The sequence below is a fragment of the Petaurus breviceps genome, unplaced genomic scaffold (assembly GCF_028583685.1).
Source record: "Petaurus breviceps papuanus isolate PSGF00001 unplaced genomic scaffold, PetGlider_PUasm1.0 172, whole genome shotgun sequence".
NCBI lineage: Eukaryota > Metazoa > Chordata > Mammalia > Diprotodontia > Petauridae > Petaurus > Petaurus breviceps.
In genome coordinates, this window is record NW_027185755.1 from 1,977,246 (window position 1) to 1,998,742 (window position 21,497).

The following is a 21,497-nucleotide window of genomic DNA, read 5'->3' on the forward strand; positions in this document are numbered from 1 at the left end:
CTGCAATTCATAGGGGTCCAAGCGACCATTCAGAGAGTAATGGCTCTTGCTTTAACCTACTTGGATCTGGATTGCTGTCTTGGGTGGAGGTCCTGGGGTGCCAGAGGTGCCAGAGCCTGTGGAGGCTTCAGAGAGGGCACCCAACTAATAGCTCCAGCAGCTGTGAAAACCCAAGCAATTTGGGACAAAGCTCTCTTCTCTGGAAACAGAGTTCTACTGTGGCAAAAAGCTCAAAATCAAGTAATTGAGTGGCAGCATGAGCAAGCAAAGGAAGCAAAGCAAGAACAGCAATCCAACTTTAGATTCCTTTTTGGGGGACAAAAAGGATCAAAGCATGGAATGGGAGGAAGACAGCAAAGTCAGAACCCCTGTACCAAAAGCTTCCAAGAAAAATATGAACTAATTACAGGCCATACAGGAGCTTAAGAAAGATTTTGAAAACCAAATAAGAGAAATGGAGGGAATATTGGGAAGAGAAATGAGAATGATGCAAGATAATCATAAAAAGAGAGTCAACAACCTGACTGAAGAAAATAACACCTATGGGGCAGCTAGATGATGCAGTGAATAGACCACCAGCCCTAGACTCAGGAGGACCTGAATTCAAATCTGACCTCAGACACTCGATACACTTACTAGCCATGTGACTTTGGGCAATTCACTTAATCCCAATTGCCCTCCAAAAAGCAAAAAAAGAAAGAAAGAAAGAGAGAGAGAGAGGAAGAAAGGAAGGAAGGAAGAAGAAAAGAAAGAAAGAAAGAAAGAGAGAGAGAGAGAAAGAAAGAAAGAAAGAAAGAAAGAAAGAAAGAAAGAAAGAAAGAAAGAAAGGAAGGAAGGAAGGAAGGAAGGAAGGAAGGAAGGAAGGAAGAAAGAAAGAAAGAAAGAAAGAAAGAAAGAAAGAAAGAAAGAAAGAAAGAAAGAAAGAAAGGAAGGAAGGAAGGAAGGAAGGAAGGAAGGAAGGAAGGAAGAAAATAACACCTTAAAAAATAGACTAACTCAAATGGCAAAAGAGGATCAAAAAGGCAATGAGGAGAAGAATGCCTTAAAAAGCTGAATTTCCCAGATGGAAAAAGAATTTCAAAAGCTCACTGAAGAGAATAATTCCTTCAGAATTATATTGCAGCAAATGGAAGCTAATGACTTTATGAGAAATCAAGATACTATTAAACAGATCCAAACAAATGAAAAAATAGAAGGCAATGTGAAATATCTCATTGGAAAAACCACTGACCTGGAAAATAGATCCAGGAGAGATAGTTTAAAAATTATTGGACCACCTGAAAGCCATGATCAAAAAAAGAATCTAGAAATCATCCTTCAAGAAATTCTCAAGGAAAATTTCCCTGATGTTTTAGAACCAGAGGGCAAAATAGAAATTGAAAGAATTCACTGATTGCCTCTTGAAAAAGATCCCAAAAAGAAAACTCCTAGGAATATTATATCCGGGTTCCAGAGTTCCCAGATTAAGCAGAAAATATTACAAGCAGCCAAGAAGAAACAATTTGAATATTGTGGAAACACAATCAGGATAACACAGGATCTGGCCGCTTCTACACTGAGGGATTGAAGGGCTTGGAATATGATATTCCAGAGGTCAAAGGAGCTGGGATTAAAACCAAGAATCACCTACCCAGCAAAACCAAGTATAATGTTTCAGGGGAAATATGGTCATTCAATGAAATAAAGGACTTTCAAGCATTCTTGATGAAAAAAGCAGAGTTGAATAGAAAATTTGACATTCAGATACAAGAAGCAAGAGAAGGTAAACAGGGAAAAGAAATCATAAGGAACTTATCAAAGTTGAACAATTTACATTCTTACATGGAAAAACAATAATTGTAATTTATGAAACCTTTCTCAGTATGAGGATAGTTGAAGGGAATATAAATGTGTGTGTGTATATATATATGTATATTTATGTATACATACATATATATGTCTATATAGGAGGGTATATGGGTGTATGAATACATATGTAAGTGTGTGTATATATGTGTACAAGTATACATAGACAGAGGGCACAGGATCAATTGAATAGGAAGGGATGATACTTAAAAGGTGAAATTGAGAGGTGAGAAAGGAATATAATGAGAGGAGATGGGGAGAGACAGAATAGGGTAAATTATCTCATATAGAAGAGGCAAGGGAAAACTGTTGCAATGGAGGCAAAGAACAGGAAAGCAAAAGGGAATGTATCAACCTTACTTTCATTGAATTTGGCTTAGGGAGGGAATGATATATACACTAAATAGGGTATCTCACCTTACAGGAGAGTAGGGGGAAAGGGTATGAGAGGCTGGATGATGGAGGGGAGGGCATTTTAGGGGGGAGGTAATTTAGAACCACACACTTTTGAAAAGGGACAGGGTCAAAGTAGAGAATAGAACAAGTGGGGGGTGGGATAGGATGGAGGGAAATACAATCAGTGTTTCATAATATATCCACTATGGAAATATTTTGTGTAGCTACATGTGTACAACCTATATTGAATTGCCTATCTTCCCAGTAAGGATGGGTGACAAGGGTGGACGGGAATGAAGCTAGAATTCAGTTTTAAAATCAAATGTTTATATATATGTATATATATAGACTATTATTAATATTATGTTACATGTAACTGGGAAATGAGATATATAGGCACTGGGGTATAGAGATCCATCTTGCCCTACTGGAAAGTCATAGGGGGGATGCGGGAGGATATTGGAGAGAACAGATTGGGGGAGGGGTATACAGTGGGATCACTTATTTGGGGTGGTGGGTAGGGGAAATACGGGGAGAAAATTTGTAACTCAAAATCTTGTGGAAAGAATGATGTAAACTAAAAATAAACATAAAATTTAGTTTAAAAAAAATTTTTTAAAAAGGGAAAAAAAGTATGGAGACGCCCAAATGCTGCTCCTCACCTGGGTTTAAAAGAAAAAAAGTCAAGGCACGTAGCCCTCTTGCACTTTTGCCCCCTGGGGCAAGCAGGATGAAACATGTCCAGAGGAGTGGGTGAAGAGTAGGCCAGGCTAGGGAGGAGCTTCAAAGGGCTTCCTTCGCTGCCAAGGGGAAGAAACAGAGATAGAAACAAGAATTTATCGAGCACCTACTAAGCACCGTCCTAAGTGCTTAACAAATATGATTTCATTTGATCATCATACCAACTTTCTGAGGCAGATGGAGGTTAAATGACTGGCCCAAAGTCACACAGCTAGAAAGTATCTGAAGTCAGATTTGAACTCAGGTCTTTCTGATTTCAAGCCCAGTACTCTATCTGCTACATCATGTAGCATCTGGTAGTTTCCTAGTCTTACTAATTATTCTTGCCAACTAAGTGCTAAGCTCTATTGTTTCTAAGCTGTTGGTGAACTACATTTGCTTCTAGTATCCTGAAATAAAACTCTAGTCTTCATGCTTTCATTATGGCTCCAGAGACTTGACCTTATTTCAGTCAGAATCCCCAGACCTGAGCAACAGGTAGACAAGGTTTCCCACTGAAAAAGAGGTTTAGAAGAACGTTTTGAGAACCACTCAAAATGTGCCAAGTGAATGACAGACAGATCCATAAATGTTTATTAAGGAGAATTCAGGCTTTTGGAAAATGTAAAACTGTATTCTGCATTGTTCTGAGTCAATCCCTACCCAGAGCAGGACACTGTCCCAGGTAGACACTGTTCAGACCCATTTTTGGAAGAAAGACACTGAGTTATTTTTCAATCATGTCCAGCTCTGTGTGACCCCTTTTGGAGTCTTCTTGCCAAAGATACTGGAATGGTTTGCCATTTCCTCCTCCAGTTCATTTTTACAGATGAGGAAACTGAGGCAAACAGGGTTAAGTGACTTGCCTAGGGTCACACAGCTAAGAAGTGTCTGAGACCAGATTTGAACTCACAAAGATAAGTCTAGTCTTCCTGACTCCAGGCACTTCCGTGCACTATGGCACCACCTAGCAGCCATTGAGAGTGAAGACTAAAATTCAGTCCTCCATCCAAGGACTTGGCCCATGGAATTTATGGCTGTGGAACTCAGTCTATGGAACTTATCATAAGACTCAGGCAGAAACCAGGATTGCTGCCAAGGGGGCTGAGAGGCAGATGCTCCCAGAACGCATAACAGATTCCTGTCTTACACTCCTATTTAGGTTGCTGACATTTAAAGCCCTGGCTCAGTTGTGCATCCTGGGCTGCACCTGGTGTCTGGGCATTCTGCAGATTGGCCCAGCTGCTAGGATCATGGCTTATCTCTTCACTGTCACTAACAGCCTGCAGGGAGTCTTCATTTTCCTGGTGTACTGTCTCCTCAATCATCAGGTGAGTCCCCTTTCCCCCTCTCCTTTTCCTCCCCCTCATTTCACACAGTGAACTGACCCAGAGACTCCTTTGACTTTCCAGGTTCAGGAACAGTACAAAAAATGGTTCATGACAAACAGGCAAACACAGTCTGCATCTGAGTCCCTGATGTTCTCAAGCAAGGTTGTCTCTGGCTCCACCCAGACCCACACAGTAAGAAAATCCACTGCCCTTTTAGTAACGATGCCTTTGCTACTTAATGCCCTGCATTCTCTCTGACTTCTCAGAGGGCACTCTGGGGTCAGGATCACTGGGTCATTGGTTGGCTTGAACCTGGTATGGGCTCTGTTAATAGCTCCATATTTCATAAAGGGCATTATTCTCTGTTAAGGCAACATTTTCTCTCTTCCTTGCCTCTGCTATCCTGAGAGGAGATTTAAAAAAAAAAAAAGACAGACACCACCATCCCTGGAATCACAGGTTACATCTGTATGCCTAGTGATGATAATGAATAGGGACAGCTAGGTAGTACAATGGATACAGCACTGGCCCTGGAATTAAGAGGACCTGAGTTCAAATTTGGCCTCAGACACTTGATACTTACTACCTGTGTGACCCTGGGCAAGTTACTTAACCCCAATTGTTTTGCAAAAACAATAATAATGACTAGAATTTATATCACTTTAAGGTTCACATGGTACTTTGTGAACCTTAGTATTGTCTCCATTGTAGGGTAGCACAGTGGGTAGAGCACCAGGTTTGGAGTCAGGAAGACACATCTTTGTGAGTTCACATCTGGCCTCAGACATTAGTTGTGCTACCTGGGCAAGTAACTTAACCTTGTTTGCCTCAGTTTCCTCATCTGAGAAGGAAATTGCAAACCACTCCAATATCTTTGCAGAGAAAACCTCAAATGGGGTTGTGAAGAGTCAGACACACCTGAATAACAACAGAGGAGAAGCCTACCACAGAGAGAGATTCCGTGCCTTGCCGGGGGTCACACATGTCTCAGGGCAGATTTGAAATCAGGTTTTTCTTACCAGGGCTCTCTATCAGCTGTGCCATCTAACTATCTCTAATTTTGGACACTCTTCTTCTATCAAACCAAGGCTAGACAAAAGAGTTCCTGACACTCTTCTGGCCTGTTTTCTCAGCTTTAGGCTCTTCTCCCTAAACCTGCATGTACATCCCCCCAGCTCTGTTTTTTGTCTCTTCTAGGAGAACTAGGAAGAAAGCATCAAAAATGAAAAACTTCCCAGTCGCTATGGGTGGGAAAAACACGCTCATTGATAAACTCCTGTTCTGTCATCAGCCTGGCCTCATGATGAAGTGAGGTGAAGAAGAGTAAAGAATTGGGGTGGGTAGGTGGCACAGTGAATAGAGCACCAGTTCTGGAGTCAGGAGGACCTGAGTTCAAATCCAGTCTCAGACACTTAACACAAAACTAGTCATGTGACCTTGGGCAAGTCACTTAACCCCAATTGCCCTGCCTTCCCCCTCCAAAAAGCCAAAAAAAAAGAGTAAAGAATATTCTGGTCAATTTAAGGAAGAGACAATGCCCTTCTGTGCCCTTCCTCAAATTGAACTCACCAATGAGAGAAGGGCAGAGGGAGGAAGCAGCCAAGTCAAAAGGATTATACTCATATCTTGCCAAACCTCAACCCTGACTCAGTGGGGTCCTTCTAGATGATCTCTTATCTCTGGGTTTTTATGACTCTGCACTGTCTTAATTCTCCTATTTATCCAACTGGTATCTTCACAGTCTCATAGGTTGGATATTCATGTAACAGGAGCTAAGTGAGGATATAAAGAGGGATATGCTGGTAAATGCTTAACAACCAAATTTGGATGTGGGGAGGGGCGTTAAAAATGACTACTGGGGGGGGGGGGGCAGCTAGGTGGCACAGTGAATAGAGCACCAGCCCTGGAAGTTCAAATCCAGCCTCAGACACTTGACACACTTACTAGCCGTGTGACTTTGGGCAAATCACTTAACCCCAATTGCCCTCCAAAAAAAAAAGTCTACTGGAAACATTTTTAAGTTTAATCTACATTGTTAACATTTTCTCGAGCCTAGACAATCAATAAAACAATAAATCAACCCCTTTTTGGTAGCATTTGCCAACTTCTGAGAGGCAAATGCTTGCATTGTATGCCCAGCCCTTGCATAGTGCCTACCACTGCTAGAGGAAGTCACACAAACATGCCAACACACCCTGGTTCTCCTACAAATTTCAATAAGCGAATCTCAGTCGGGCCCTGGTTGCTACTTGCCAAATCTTTCATTTTTTTCTGATTGACCCAATGTTGTGCTCGCCCTTAGGGGCTGTTCCAAACCTTCTCTCCTTGCCTCAATCCTCCTACTCCCTCTATTTCATACTCCATCTCAGTAAAGAACTTTGCCTCATGTTTGTTTGTTTTTCTGAGAAAATAAAGTACATTCATCAACAGATCCTTCATATCCCCTAACTCATTCAATGAACCAATAAGCATTTATTCAATGCCTATTGTATGAGCTTAGAACCATATTATACTTGAAGAAATTCTAAAGGAAAATGGTCCCAGTATCTTAGAAGATAAAAATTGAAAGAATTGGGATGGCTAGGTGACGCAGTGAATAGAGCACTGACCCTGGAGTCAGAAGGACCTGAGTTCAAATCCAGGCTCAGACATCTAACATTTACTAGCCGTGTGACCTTGGGCAAGTCACTTAACCCCAGTTGCCCTGCCTTCCCCCCTCCAAGAAGCAAAAAAAAAAAATTGAAATAATCCACTGATCATTTCCTGAAAAATTTCCAAAATGGGAACCCCTAGCAATATTATAGTCAATATCCAGAGCTCCCAGGTCAAGAAGAAAATAGTATAAGCAGACCAAAAGAAATCATTTAAATACCATGGAGCCACAGCCAGGATCACACAAGATTTAGCAATTTCCATGTTAAAAGAGTGGGGACTGGGGGAGGCTTGGAATATGATATTACAAAAGGTAAAGGAGCTAATATTACAACCAAGAATAACCTACCCAGTAAAACTGAGTATAATCCTTCACGGGAAAATTAGATATTTAAAGAAATAGAAGACTTTCAAATATTCCTGATAAAAAATACCAAGGCTGAATAGAAAATTTGACATTCAAACAGAAAGCTCAAGAGAACATAAAAAGGTAAATGTGAGAAAGAAATTATAAAGGACTTAGAAAGGTTAAACTGTTCACATTCCTATATAGGAAGATGATACTTGTAACTCCTAAGTACTTTATCATTATTAGGAGAATTAGAAGGAGTCTACATAGAAAAGGGTATGGGTGTGAGTTATGTTGGGATGATGTAAAAAACTGGAGTGGGAAAGAGGAGTGTACTGGGAGAAGGGGGAAGAGAATGGAAGAATGGAGAAAAGTATCTCACATAAAAGGCATGAAAGGAAGAGTTTTTACAGTGGAGAGGAAAATAGAGGGGAAGTGGTGGACAATTCTTGAACTTCACTCATCAGAATTGGCTCAAAGAGGGATGAATATATATATAAATGTTCAGTTGAAATCTATCTCACTCAACAGAGAAATAGGAAAGGAAGGGGAAAAAAGACAGAGATGGGGGTGATAAAATGGAAGGTAGATTAAGAGAGGAAGTGGTCAGGCAGCCAGGTAGCACAGCGAGTAAGAGCACCAGCTCCAGTGTCAGGATGACCTGGAGATCGAATCCAGGCTCAGACACGTAGCTTAGCACCCACCCAGAAACACCTGGCCATGTAACCTTGAGCAAGTTACTTAACCCTGATTGCTTAAAAAAAAATTTAAAAAAAGAGAGGAAGTAGTCAGAAGCAAAATAGACTTTGGAGGAGAGATAGGGCAAAAAAAGAGAAGGATAACAGAAGAAAAAAAGATGGAGAGAAATACACAATTAGTAATCAAAACTATATATGAATGTGATGAACACATACATAAAAGGGAAATGGATAGCAGAATCTATTAGAAACCAAAATCCAACAATATACCATTTACAAAAAATACATTTGAAACAGAAAGACACACAGAGTTAAAATAAAGGGCTGAAGCAGAATCTATTATGCTTCCATTTAAAAAGCAGAGATAACAATCATGATTTCAAGCAAAGCAAAACAGACCTAATTTTTAAAAATCAGGATAACTACATTTTTGCTTTTAAAAAAATAGATGCCATATATAATGAAGTAATATCACCATCAGACATATATGTAAGGAATGACAGAGCATCCAAATTCTTTATTTTAAAGAATTATTTCATCTTTAATTGGACCCTTGTGAGTCAACCTGACAGAGATTCAAATAGACTGTCTAATAGTAATAGTGTGAGACAAAATGGAAAAAGTCCTTACAAACCCCACCCCAACCCACCCTACCACCAAAGTGGAGGTTTTGTGATAGAGACCACAAGAACTTGTGGCTACAAGGTAAATTTTTAATTAATTGCTAATTCATCACTGGGCTAATAATCTGCAGGATGCTGCTTCTATATAATTTATATGTAAAACATTTCTTCTTAAAAAAAAGTATCATAGCATTCATTTTTACACATTATCATCTGATTCATCATCTTCTTTCAAAGATTCCTCTGGTTCTCTTATATCTTTTAGAACAATTTCATGACTTCCTTTGGTTACTTCTCCAATCCACCTGAGCTCCAGTTCAAAAGCTTTGTCTTTAACTTCATCATGGACTATATAGATTATTTTTGTGACTTCTTTAAGAACATCACAAGTCATTTCTTTCATTTGAAGTTTATCTGTTTTTGCTGCTTGCCTGGTTTTACCAAAGGTACATTCCCAATAGCCATATGAAACACCTTATGGGTCAATCACATAGAGTTGTGCTCCATCTTTCAGACAATAGGACCCTAACATGAAATTGCAACCAAAAGGTCTGATGGAATTGTGGAGTGTGCAAGCACGTGCATACATGACTACTCTGTCTGCAAAGTGCTCTAGTGGAATATTATAGCCATAATTAGATCTGGAGCTGGAGGTATCTTCTCTAGCTATGTCTGCTAAAGAATGAGCCCCTGCTGGCAGACCTGCTACTGCCTACTGTTTCCCAATGCTTCCATAGCATACTCAACATGAAACACTCTTCCTTAGGAGAGAAAGTTGAGGCTGACAGATTATACCTGGTCCCAATGGAGCTCATGGTTCCTAAGCTACCAAAGAGACTTGGAGGTATCTTTCAAGGTCTCAAATATTGAGGTTTACGGTTTAGGAGTGCAACACATGCAACACATCCGGTCCTGCCTAAAGAATTCGACTCAAGTCTTCTCTCAGCCAAAGAAAAGCAAAGTTTATTAAAGATTTGCCTTACTGGGTAGACTCTTAAGGAGCCTAAGTATACCTGAAGCTTGTATTGACAAGTAGGCCAGAATAACCTGACACAGTCTGAGTCTTCAATACACAATTCTCAGCAACCTCATGGAAGCAAGATGCATCTTATATACAGAAAGATTGTGGGAGGGATCAAGGGGTGGTCTAGAGGAGGAGTTTGGGGAGGGTCTTAAGGAGGTCAGACTCCAGTAATGAGATTAAGGGTGGGAAATAGCTGGAGGCTACCTGGAGAGGACAGACAATGGAGGGCTAGGCTAGTTTAAGGGTAACAGATTTGGGTATAGATGTTTTGATAGGATCAAGGGTGGGAAGTAGCTGGACAATGGAGGGCTAGGCTAGTGACAGAGATTTGGGTGTAGTGATAATGAAAGGATGGCCTCAGGCAAATGCCTCATCTAGTGGGAAGATTCAGAGTTCAAGGGGTTTCCCAGAGCCTTTACCCCATCATAAAGGACCCATCCAAATTCTTAAAGGAAGAGATAAATGAGTTACAGGAGGAAATGGATGGTTAAAACTGCATGCAGTTCTTGGTTACCAAAAGTGAACCATGCCACACACCTCTCCCTCCCCCTCTGCAGTTCTCACAGCTGTATGGCCTTGTACAGCCCAAGTGGCATCAGTGCCTAGGGCTCCCCACAGCAAGTACAGCTTCAGTTTCTGTGATGAGGTATGGGCTCTGGGAACTCTCTTGAGCTCTCCTCGAATCTTTGAGGTACAGGCTCTGGCAACCCCCCTTGAACTTTTGCATGAGGCCATAAGCTTTACATTGTGGCTGGGCCCAGACCTCTGTTACTAGCTTTGCCCTTCATTGCCCATCTACTTCCCACCCTTGAGCCTATCAAAATATCAATCCACTCTTAAACTGGTCTAGCCCACCATTGTCTATAGTTTCCAGGTAGCCTCCAGCAACTTCCCACCCTTAATCATTCATTGACCTCATCTGACTTCTCCTGAAGACCCTCTCCAAACTCCTCCCCTAGACCACCCCTAGATTCCTCCCACAGCTTTCTGTATATAAGATCCCATCTTCCCTCCCTGTGAGGTGAGAGCACCATATAATGACTTAGCACAGATTTACTCTGTGTCCAATACAAGTGAACTTTTAATAAACTTTGCTTTTCTTTGGCTGAGTCGAATTCATTTGGCAGGACCTGGCATGTTGGTATTTTGGGGTCTCCAGAGCAACCCAAACCCTCTTTATGAGTAACCTCTTCACCTGGAGCAGCAAATTTAGGGAAAATGAAAACCTTCTATATTAATGAGGGACCTGATTTTTTCCCTTTTCAGAACTAGATAAATCCAACCACAAAATCAGTAAGAAAGGAATTAAGGAGATTAACAAAATTTTAGAAAAGTTAGATCCACAATAGGTCTCTGGAGAAAATTGAATGGGAATAGAGAGGATTATACTTTTTTTCTCAGCTGTACATGGTACCTTCACAAAAATTGACCATGTATTAAGAGAATAAAAACCTCACAAACAAATGCAAAAAGGGAAAAATGTTACATGCACCCTTTTCAGACCATAGTGCAATTGAAATCACATTCAATAAAGGGCGTTGGAAGCATATATTAAAAATTAATTGGAAACTAAATAATCTAATCCTAAAGAATGAGTGGGTTGTAAAACTGAAAATTGATCTTAATTCTGTTTTTAAGATTTAATCAAGCTGGCATGGGTTTAATACTCTCCTTACCCTTGTAACTCCACCCTTCACCTACATCACAGAAACTTGCTTAAAGGTCAAGCTTTTATTTTGTAATTTCCTTCACTTGGGACTCAATTCTAAAGTGAACTGATTGTCCCACCCCTGTGTTGTCCACCTTTGTAACCTCACCAACTACCCACTCATCCCAAATTCAAGATCCTTTGAAACATCACCCACCACCCAATGGCTTTCAAGGAGGACTAGTATCTCATCTGCCTTTGGTGTCCACCTGGCACCCAACTCTCACTTATGGCTCCAAGAAACTGTAGCATGGCAATGGCCACACCCAGTAAGCCATCTGGGTAGACAGGCTAAACCAGACTGAGGGTAACCAACAGGCTTTAAATCCATCGATGAGTTAGGGAGATGTCTACCCCAAGCATGTGAAGACTTCCTCTAGCAGAATGAGTGGATAAGAACAATTTGTTTGAATGGCAATAAAGCAGCTGAAGCAGGCTCTGTGGTAGAGCTTGGTCGGATATCAAAGATGCCAAGGTCTTCCACTGGATCCTGGCCATCTCCAATCATCCTGACTTTTATCTTGCCACTGGGCTTCAATAACTCTAGGAGAAAGAGTGGGGTTTATGACTTTGTGCAATTCTGCCACATTTAAATCCCATTCACACAGGAGCCAAGATCTCACCTCCTGACCAAAAACAAAGGACAAAAAACAGCAACTCAAATTCAAGTTGATTAACCAAAGTTGGGGTAGGCTACTCCCATTGTCTGCAGCCTAATCCTATTATCTGAGGACTATTCCCATTTTCTGAATGAGGAGTTGAGATGACTCTTATCCTACCTTCTCATTAAAATATCTACTAATTGGAATTGTCTTACCTTCACCAGGGAAGGTCCAAATAATACATTGTCAGAAGACTCATGTAAAAGAGACATCAGCCCTCATTCAGGGTTATATGACCTAACTGAGGCAGCCTTTTTGACCTATTTTGTTAACAGATTTGTACACTTTTGTTAATAAACTGATAAGCTCAGAAATTTTGAACCTTGGACTATCAACACAAGATCAAAGAACAAATCATAGAAACAATCACTAATTTTAATAAATATAATTAAAACAATGTTGAGGGTAAGAGGTTCTGGGGACCCCAAAATACTGACACGCTGGGTCCTACCAGAATGAATTCAACTCAAACCTTCTTTCATCCAAAGAAAAAGAAAGTTTATTAAAAATCTGTCATATTGGCCAGACCCTTAAGAAATCTCACCATTGGCTAGACTGTTAAAGAATCTGAGCATTTGTGACATTTGTATTGACAAGCAGGCTTTATAGAATCTGAGCTAGATTGAATCTGAGCACCTTCATGTAGGCAAGATGGATCTTACATACAGGACTGTGGGAGTGACCTAAGAGGCCAAGTAGTATGGGGTGACTAGAGGAGGGATTTAGGGAGGTTCTTGATAGGAGTGGCCAATAGCTGGGGTGACTTAGAGGTCAGACATCTGGAATCAAGAGAAGGGTAGGAGGTAGCTGAAGGTTAGCTGGAGATAACAGACAATGAAGGGCTAGGCTAAGTCAAAGGTAGCAGAGATTTGAGAATAGTAATAATGGAAGGCTTATGACCTCAGGAAAATGTCAGATCAAGTGGGAAGATTCAAGGAGAGTTCAAGGGGGTTCCCAGAGCCTATAGCCCATCGATAAGACAACATTTGTCTTTGTGGGATGAATCCAAAGTAAAAATGAAGAGGTTATCATAAAATGTTGAGGTATAGGGCTAGGGGTGCTCAAGACCCCAAAATACCAACATGCCAGGTCCTGCCGAATGAATTCAACTCAAGTCTTCTCTCAGCCAAAGAAAAGCAAAGTTCATTAAAAGTTCACGTGTATTGGACAAAGAGCAAGTCTATGCTAGAAAATTATATGATGCTCTCACTCCACATGGAGCAAGATGGGGTCTTATATACAGAAAGGTTGTGGGAGGAATCTAGGGGTGGTCTAGGGGAGGAGTTTGGAGAGGGTCTTCAGGAAGAGTTAATGAGGTCAGGTAACAGTTGATTTGGGTATAGATATAGGGTGAAAAGTAGATGGACAATGGAGGGCCAAGCTAGTAACAAAGGTTTGGGCAGAGCCACAGTGAAAGGCTTATGGCTTCGTGCAAATGCCTCTCAAATGGGATGATTCAATCAGAGTTCAAGGGGGTTCCCAGAGCTTGCACCTCATCAATACTTAGGGGGAAATGTATATCTCTAAATATCATATCAATTTTTAAAAAGAGAATAAAGCAGATCAATGACTTCATGCAATTAAAAAAACTGGAAAAAGAATAAATTTTAAATCTCCAAATAAACACCAAAATAGAAATTCTAAAAACCAAAGGAGATTAACAAAATTGAAAGAGAAAATAAATAAAAACCATCAAACTCATAAATAAAACCAGAGACTGGTTTTATGAAAAAAAGAACAACAATAAAGTAGATTAATCATTGGCTAATTTTATTTAAGAAGAAAAAGAAAACTCTAGTACCAAAAATAAAAAGGGTGACTACACCACTAATGAAAATGAAATTAAAGCAATTGGGAGCTATTTTGTTCAACGTTATGGCAATAAAACTGACAATCTAAGTGAAATGGATGAATACCTATAAAAATATAAATTGCCCAGATTAATAAAAGAAGAAACAGAATACTTAAATAACTGTCTCAGAAAAAGAAATTAAACAAACCATAAATGAACTCCCTAAGAAAAAATTCACAGTATCAGATCGATTTGCAAGTGAATTCTAACAAATATTTAAAGAGTAATTCAAATACAATATAACTATTTGAAAACATAGATAAAGGAGTACTGTTCCAGAACTTTTCATGACACAAATATGGTTTTGATACCTAAACCAGGGAAAGGAAAAACAGATAAAGAAAATCATGGACCAATTTCTTTAACAAATATTGATGCAAATTTTTTAAATAAAATTTTAGAAAGAGGATGCAATATATGACAAAGATCATACCCAATAACCAACTGAGATTTATACCAGGAATGCAGAACTGGTTCAATTTAGAAAAACTATAAACAACTTTCACCATAATGAGATATGCCCTCTGTGAAGACTCCTCAGGGTGGTGGGAAAGAGACTATCTCGAAACTAGAGACAGGTTTTGGTAAGACTGGACAGGCCTAAGTTTCAGTTTCCTAGAAATTACCCAATGACCCTTCCCCCTCCTTCACTGCCACCTCAGCATTAAGTTTGCCAAATAAGGACATATACATTCAGATTAGCTATACCCTGTTTCCTTGTTCTTTGTCTTTAGAGAGGATTTTTGTGTCTAGAATGTAAGCCTGCCTCCCAGCCAATGGGAATAAGGGATAGTGGTGGGAAGGGGCTTGTTTGCACTAGGGTATATAACCTTGCTTTGTCTTCTATAACGTGCCTCCTTCCACTAGTCCGTCCTAGTGGAGGTGACACCCTTTTCTCAGGAGAACTGAATAAATGCTTTCAGTTCCTACCTTGAGTCACCTCTAAGTTTTATAAGATTTGGGTAGGATGTCTTCAGGGTCCTCTACACCACACAATATCAACAAGAAAAATGAAAAAAAAAATCATATTATTATCCCAATAGATGTGGGAAAATTTTTAATACAATACAACACCTATTCCTAGACTAGAAGCACTAGAAGGCATAGGAATAAATGTAATCTTTCTTTAAATGGTAAGTTGAATCTATCTGTTGTTGTCATTGTTGCCATTAATCCTTTGTTCTCCAAGAAGACAAAGAGCATCTTGTGAGTGGTCTTGACTGGCTTGTAAATTGGATTTAAGTGAGGCAGAGCTGAGCAGTCATCAGCCTTGTTCTGTTCTCCAGTTGTCAAAAGTCCAGGAGCAAGACAAAAGCCAACCAAGAGCAAGCATTGTTTGTACAATGAGGTTAATCTAAAAGCCTTCCCAATGAGATCTTGATGTTAAGTAAGGATGTTCACTATCACCACTATTTTTTTTTTGGAGGGGGGAAGGCAAGGCAATCGGGGTTAAATGACTTGCCCAAGGTCACACAGCTACTTAAGTGTCAAGTGTCTGAGGTCACATTTGAACTCAGGTCCTCCTGACTCCAGGTCCTGTGCTCTATTCACTGCGCCACCTAGCTGCCACCACTATTATTTAATATTGTACCCAAAATGTTAGCTTATAGCAAGAAGATAAGGGGAAAAAAATTGAAAGAATAAAAATAAGCAATGAAGAAACAAAACTATTCCCCTTTACAGATGATAGGTATACTTAGAATCCTATGAAATCAACTAAAAAACTAGTGAAACAAATAATTTTAACAAAGTTGCAGGATATAAAACCTTTCCATAAAAACAGCAACAACACACAGCAGGAAGAGAAGAAAGAGAAATTCCATTTGAGATAACTTTCAGACACTATAAAATGGAAGTCTACCTGCCAAGACAAGCCCAGGAACTATAAGAACATGATTACAAAACACTTCTTAAACAAATAAAGGCATATCTAAACAACTGGAGAAGTGTTAATTGCTTATGGCTAGGCCTAGCCAATACTATAAAAATGACAATTCTACCTGAATTAATTTACTTATTCAGTGCCATTCCAATCAGACTACCAAAGAATTATATTATAGATCTAGAAACAAATCATGACAAAGTTTATCTAGAAGAACAAAAGGTTAAGAAGGGGCCTATACAACTTTGCCATATGCCAAAGGATTTCGGGAGGCCAGCAAAAAATGTAGAGGAAAACATCCTTTGTGTGGAGGGAAAATCCTCTGGTACACTGCAAGAGCCAAGAAGGCCTTAAACTACCAACAGACCACAAATTGTGCAGGCTTGTTTAGGAATATCAATGGAATCAATAAAAAAAATGTGAAGGAAGGCAACCTAGTAGTACCAGATTTCAAATAATATTACAAAATGGTAATCCTCAAAACAATGGTATTGGTGAATCAGTAGAACAGATCAGACTAACAATACACAGTAGTAAATGACCATAGTAGTCTAGTGCTCAATAAACCCAAAGATCCAAGCTCTGGGGGTAAAAATCTCTATATTTAACAAAAATTTCTAACAAAACTTGAAAAGCAGTTTAGCAGAAGCTAGGCATCAACCAACATCTCACACCATATTCCAAGATAAGGTCAAAATGGGTCCATGATTTAGACATAAAGGGTAAGCATAAGTTTAATTAAGCAAATAAAAGGAGCAGGGAAGAAATTACCCTTAAAATTGTCCTTCAGCATTATATAACACCAGCTCATGGTTGCAAAAAGATGCTATTTTACATATTCCTATTTTTTATTATTTAATGTAAATTTGCCTTGTATTCTCTAAAGCTTTTTCATACAAATATACACATGTGTATAAAACTGATAATCTCTTTTTTACTTTGCCAAAATTTCTCCCAGTATCTCTCCCCATTCCCCTGTCCTACAGAACCATGCCATGTAACAAATAATATATTTTAAAGAGAAGAGAAAAATCTGATACACAGAAAAAGTCTGAAATATGGGCAATGTGCCACACCCATGGACCCAAGGAGTGGGGAGAGAAATTTGAAGATTCCCACATCTTCTCAAATCTCTTTGGAATCATGCTTGTTCTCTGCCATATTGTAATATTCTGATTTGATTGTTTTGTGGTTGTCTTTATTTGCATTGTACTTCTTGTGTCTGTTGTTTCCTTGGTTTTCCTTACTTCACTCTGCATCTGTTCATATAGATCTTTCCAGGCTTCTCTTTCCATCGATTCAAGTCATGTGTTTTTAATATTTTTATTTTTACACAGTCTACTATTTTTGTGGTTTTTGTAATATTGAACCAAACTTGTATTTCTTATATAAACCCAAACTGATAGTCATATAATTTTTAATATGTTACTGTAGACTCTGTTATTATTTTGTTTAATATTTTTGTCTCAATACTCATTAGAGACCTGTTTGTCATTTTCTTTCTCTTCTTTCTTTAAGATTTAGATATTAGAACCATATTTTTCTCATACAAGGATTTGATAGGGGGATCCCTTCTCTCTCTCTCTCTCTCTCTCTCTCTCTCTCTATGTTCATGTGCATGTGTGTGAACAATTTATATGATATTGAACTTAATCTTTCTTCAAACATTTTGATAGACTTCTTGTAAGTCCATCTAGGCTTTGGGTTTTTTTTCCTTTAGGAGTTCATTTATGACCTATTCAATTTATTTATCTGAGAATGGTTTTTTTATTCTCTGTTTCTTTTGTTAATCTTACTCTTTTGTATTTTGTTTTTGGGGTTTGTTTGGTTTTTTTTTTTTTTGCCTTTTTTGGAGGGCAATTGGGGTTAAGTAACTTGCCCAATGTTACATGACTAGTTTGTTTTGTTTTGTTTTGTGTGTGTGTGTTAAGTGTCTGAGGCTGGAACCAAACTCGGGTCCTCCTGACTCCGGGGCTGGTGCTTTACTCACTGAGCCACCTAGCCGCCCCTTCTTTTGTATTTTGTAAATATTCATCTTAAATCGCCATTTAAATGATCAGTTTTATTGGCATATAATTTGGCAAAATAATTTCTAACTACTGACTTCATTTCCTCTTCATCTGTTGTAAATTCTGTAATGATAATTTGGTTTTCCTCCTATTTTTATCAAATTCACTAGGTCTGTCCATTTCGTTAGTTTGCTTGGGGTTTTTTTCCAAAAAAAAAAAAACTTGTATTTCTTAGTTTTCTTTATCAGTTCAATGGATTTTCCATTTTTATCTCCTTTGATTTTTAGAATTTCAATTTTTGTTTAATTGGATTTTTTAAACTTTGTTGCTTTTCTAGTTTGCTCTATTCTTTTTCTTTTTTATTGATGAAAGTAATCAGAGAGACATATTTTCCTCTAATAAATACTTTGGCTGGATCCCAAAAATTTTGGGGTTCTCTGTTGAAATTTTACTTGATAAAATTATCTATTATTTCTGTGATTTGTTCTTTCACCCACATTTTTTTTTTTGCTTTTTGGAGAGGGGAGGATGGGGCAATTGGGGTTAAATGACTTGCCCAAGATCACACAGCTAGTAAGTGTTAAGTATCTGAGGTCAGATTTGAACTCAGGTTCTCCTGACTCCAGGGCCAGTGCTCTATTCACTGTGCCACCTAGCCACCCCAACCCACATATTTTTTAGGATTATATTATTTAGCCTCTGTTTTTGTTTGAATCTTTCAAAGGTCCTTTGTTGATTAAAATTTTTATTGTGTTGTGGTCAGTAAAGGATTTTTAACTGAAATTCTTGAAAGAGACTGAGACTAAGACAGTATAAATGTCATTCCATGGAAAGTGAATCACTATTCTGCTTGTGAGACAGAAGCAAAAGAAATTAACTTTTATCCTTAGAATTTGTGAAAGGAGTGACAGATGATGTGAGAGAATTATGTGTAGCTCTTATACTGCAGAAAAGATATCATATAGAGGAGTCTGGAGGAGAAACTCTTGGGAGACCATGATTGCCTTATGAGAGTGTTGAATAAGTCTGTGCTTCCAGCATCTGTAGAAGAGTCAACAGTTGCATTCAGTAAATACAAGTAACTCTGGTTGTGACCTTTCCCATAGCTGATACATTGTTGGTATATTTCACCATGCCTCTCTGTATTGCTTGTTTCACTGTTAATAAATATAAAATCAGAGATGTTGTTGTTTTGTCTGCCTATGAGACCAGGATCTGATACTTAGAGAAGAGAGAAAGTTTGTGAGAAAAGTTTATCTAATTAGTATAACCTGGGGTCTGGATTCAAACCTAATTAACTAATTAGAGAGATGTTGAAATTTTAGTCATTTTTAAGGAAATATAAGAATATACATCTTGATTACCTTCAAACCCAGTTTGTGTACAATAAGGTAACAAGTCAACTAGTAAGTCATAGTTTAAAAATCCCTTGGGAGCCCCCAAAAAGTTGACTTTCACCTACCAACACACATTTATACTCCCATCCATGGGACTACAAAAAGCCTGGCTATATGTAAGGGTGTCATCCTTAAGCAGTGCTGGCGGGAAGGGGGAAAGTTCATCCTTAACACTGCTATATTATTCATTTATTGTTGGAGAACATGGGGGAAAATTGGAACACTAATCTATTGGTGGTGGTGTTGTACCTGATTCAACCGTTCCGGAGAACAATTTGGAACTATTTCCAAAGGACTATAAAACTGTGCATACCCTTTTCTATATCCAAGAGGCCATAAAAAAAAGAGAAAGGACCCACATATACCAAAAAAAAATGTTTATAGCAACTTTTTTTGTGGTGGCAAAGAATTGGAAATAGTGGTGATGCCCATCAATTGGGGAATGGCTGAACAAGTTGCAGTATATGAATGTAATGGAATACTATTGTGCTGTAAGAAATGACGAGCAGACAGGTTTCAGAAAAACCTGGAAAGACTTACATGATGCTGAGTGAAGTGAGCCAAACCAAGAGAACATTGTACACAGTAACAGCAACACTGTGCCACGATCAACTATAATTGACTTAGCTCTTCTCAGCAATACAATGTTCCAAGACAATTCCAAAAGACTCATGATGGAAAATGCTATTGTGAGGGATAATTTGCAGTCAAGTTTCCCCATTCTGTAAAATCAAATCTAGAGTGGCTTCAGCACCCACTAGGCCTAAGTTTAGAAGTCACCTGACCTTGCAGGAATTTGGGACTTAGAGCAATGGAGACCTTCCCCAGTGCCATCTCAGCACAAGATATGTCAAATAAGGACAGAAGTGCTCTCTCAAATGTGCTTTGGGTGATCTACTGTTTCCTTGTTCCGGTACTTGAGGCAGATTGCCATGCTTAGATTGAACACCTAACTTCCAGCCAATGGAAGAAAAGAGTCAGGAGACCAGAAGAAAAGGCTGGAGGAGAATACCACATTAGGGCTTTATAATTTCACCATTTCCTTTTGTAAATTGCTTCTCCTCCCTGACTATTTGTCAGGAGGGTGGCCCTTTCTCAAGATCATAGTAAACCATTCTTTTCGGCTTCCTACCTTGAGAAACCGCTGAGTATTATTTGGGTAAGGATTTCCTTTGCACACAGTTTTTGGAGTGCACATACTATCCACACCCAGAGAAAAAACTATGGAGTCTGAACGCAGATCAAAGAATACAATTTTCACTTTTTTTGTTTTTTGCTTTTTCTTTCTCATCGTTTTCCCTTTTGTTCTGATTCTTCTTTCACAACATGACTGATATGGAAATAAGTTTAACATGATTGTTGCATTTCTTCTTTATTTCCAGAGAGGACCATGACATCAGGGAGATGATGACATGACTTGCAGTTGACTTTGATTTGAGGGAGGGAGGGCTGTGCAAGGTCTCACTTTCTCCTCCAGAGCCATCTGGGCCAGTGATCAGATATTCATCAGGATGACTGGAGATAACCTAGGATGTATTGGGAGACCCTAGCTTTTGCAGTCTTTTCAGGTTCTCACTTTGAGTGAAGTACCACCCATTCAATGAACAGGCCTCTTTAACAAGTTAGTCAGGGTATGGAAACCTATATCAGATTACTTACAGTCTCAGGGAGGTGAGAGGCAAGGGAAAGAGGAAGAAAAATTTGGAACTCAGAATCTTACAAAAATGAATGCTGAAACTATCTTTACCTGTAATTGGAAAAAATTAAAATACTATTAAGTGCAAAAGTCAAAAAAAATTAATATATTATTCATGTATTCCTATCTCTAGTCTTATATTCATAGACCTTGATTAGAATATTTCTTTGTATATATACATATACACATTACATATAGGTATATGTGTGTATACATATACATGTATCTATACACATATATTTTTATGTTCACATATATATGTGCATATATGTTTACATATATACTACAAGGTAATTATTAGAGAGAAAACACTAGCATTCCTGTAGAATGCAGAAACTGGCCCAGTTTTGAGGAAAAGAAAGGATTCTAAAGTAATGAGAACTGGGCTCCCAAGTGTAAGAGGGTTGGGGTGAGGGGAGCTGCCAGTGAGGTGAGTGGAGAATACATTTCAGGCCTGGAGGGCAGTTCAACCAGTGCAGAGGCATGGAGATAGGAGATAAAGTATAGTATGTGAGAAACCTCAAGAAGGCCAAATTCACTTCTTTTACTATAGAAAAAGACTCCTTCCCAGAATGCTGGGGGCTTCAAGACAGGTTTCCATCAAAACCACATACATCTGGCTCCTTTCATCATTCAATGAGTTACCTACTCCT

The 21,497-nt window shown here is 38.9% G+C and overlaps 1 protein-coding gene and 1 pseudogene across 1 annotated transcript in view; one reads left to right on the forward strand and one right to left on the reverse strand.

The window, feature by feature from the left end:
- Positions 1 to 6,148, forward strand: part of LOC138157532 (adhesion G protein-coupled receptor E3-like) — a 246,002-nt gene extending 239,854 nt beyond the window's left edge. The window contains exons 13-15 of the mRNA XM_069083175.1: positions 4,124 to 4,292; positions 4,374 to 4,484; positions 5,490 to 6,148. Of these exons, the coding sequence (XP_068939276.1) occupies positions 4,124 to 4,292; positions 4,374 to 4,484; positions 5,490 to 5,498 (289 nt within the window). The 3' untranslated portion in view covers positions 5,499 to 6,148. The remainder of the gene's footprint in view (positions 1 to 4,123; positions 4,293 to 4,373; positions 4,485 to 5,489) is intronic.
- Positions 6,149 to 8,813: 2,665 nt separating this feature from the next.
- Positions 8,814 to 9,429, reverse strand: LOC138157556 (proteasome subunit alpha type-3 pseudogene; annotated as a pseudogene).
- Positions 9,430 to 21,497: the final 12,068 nt, after the last annotated feature.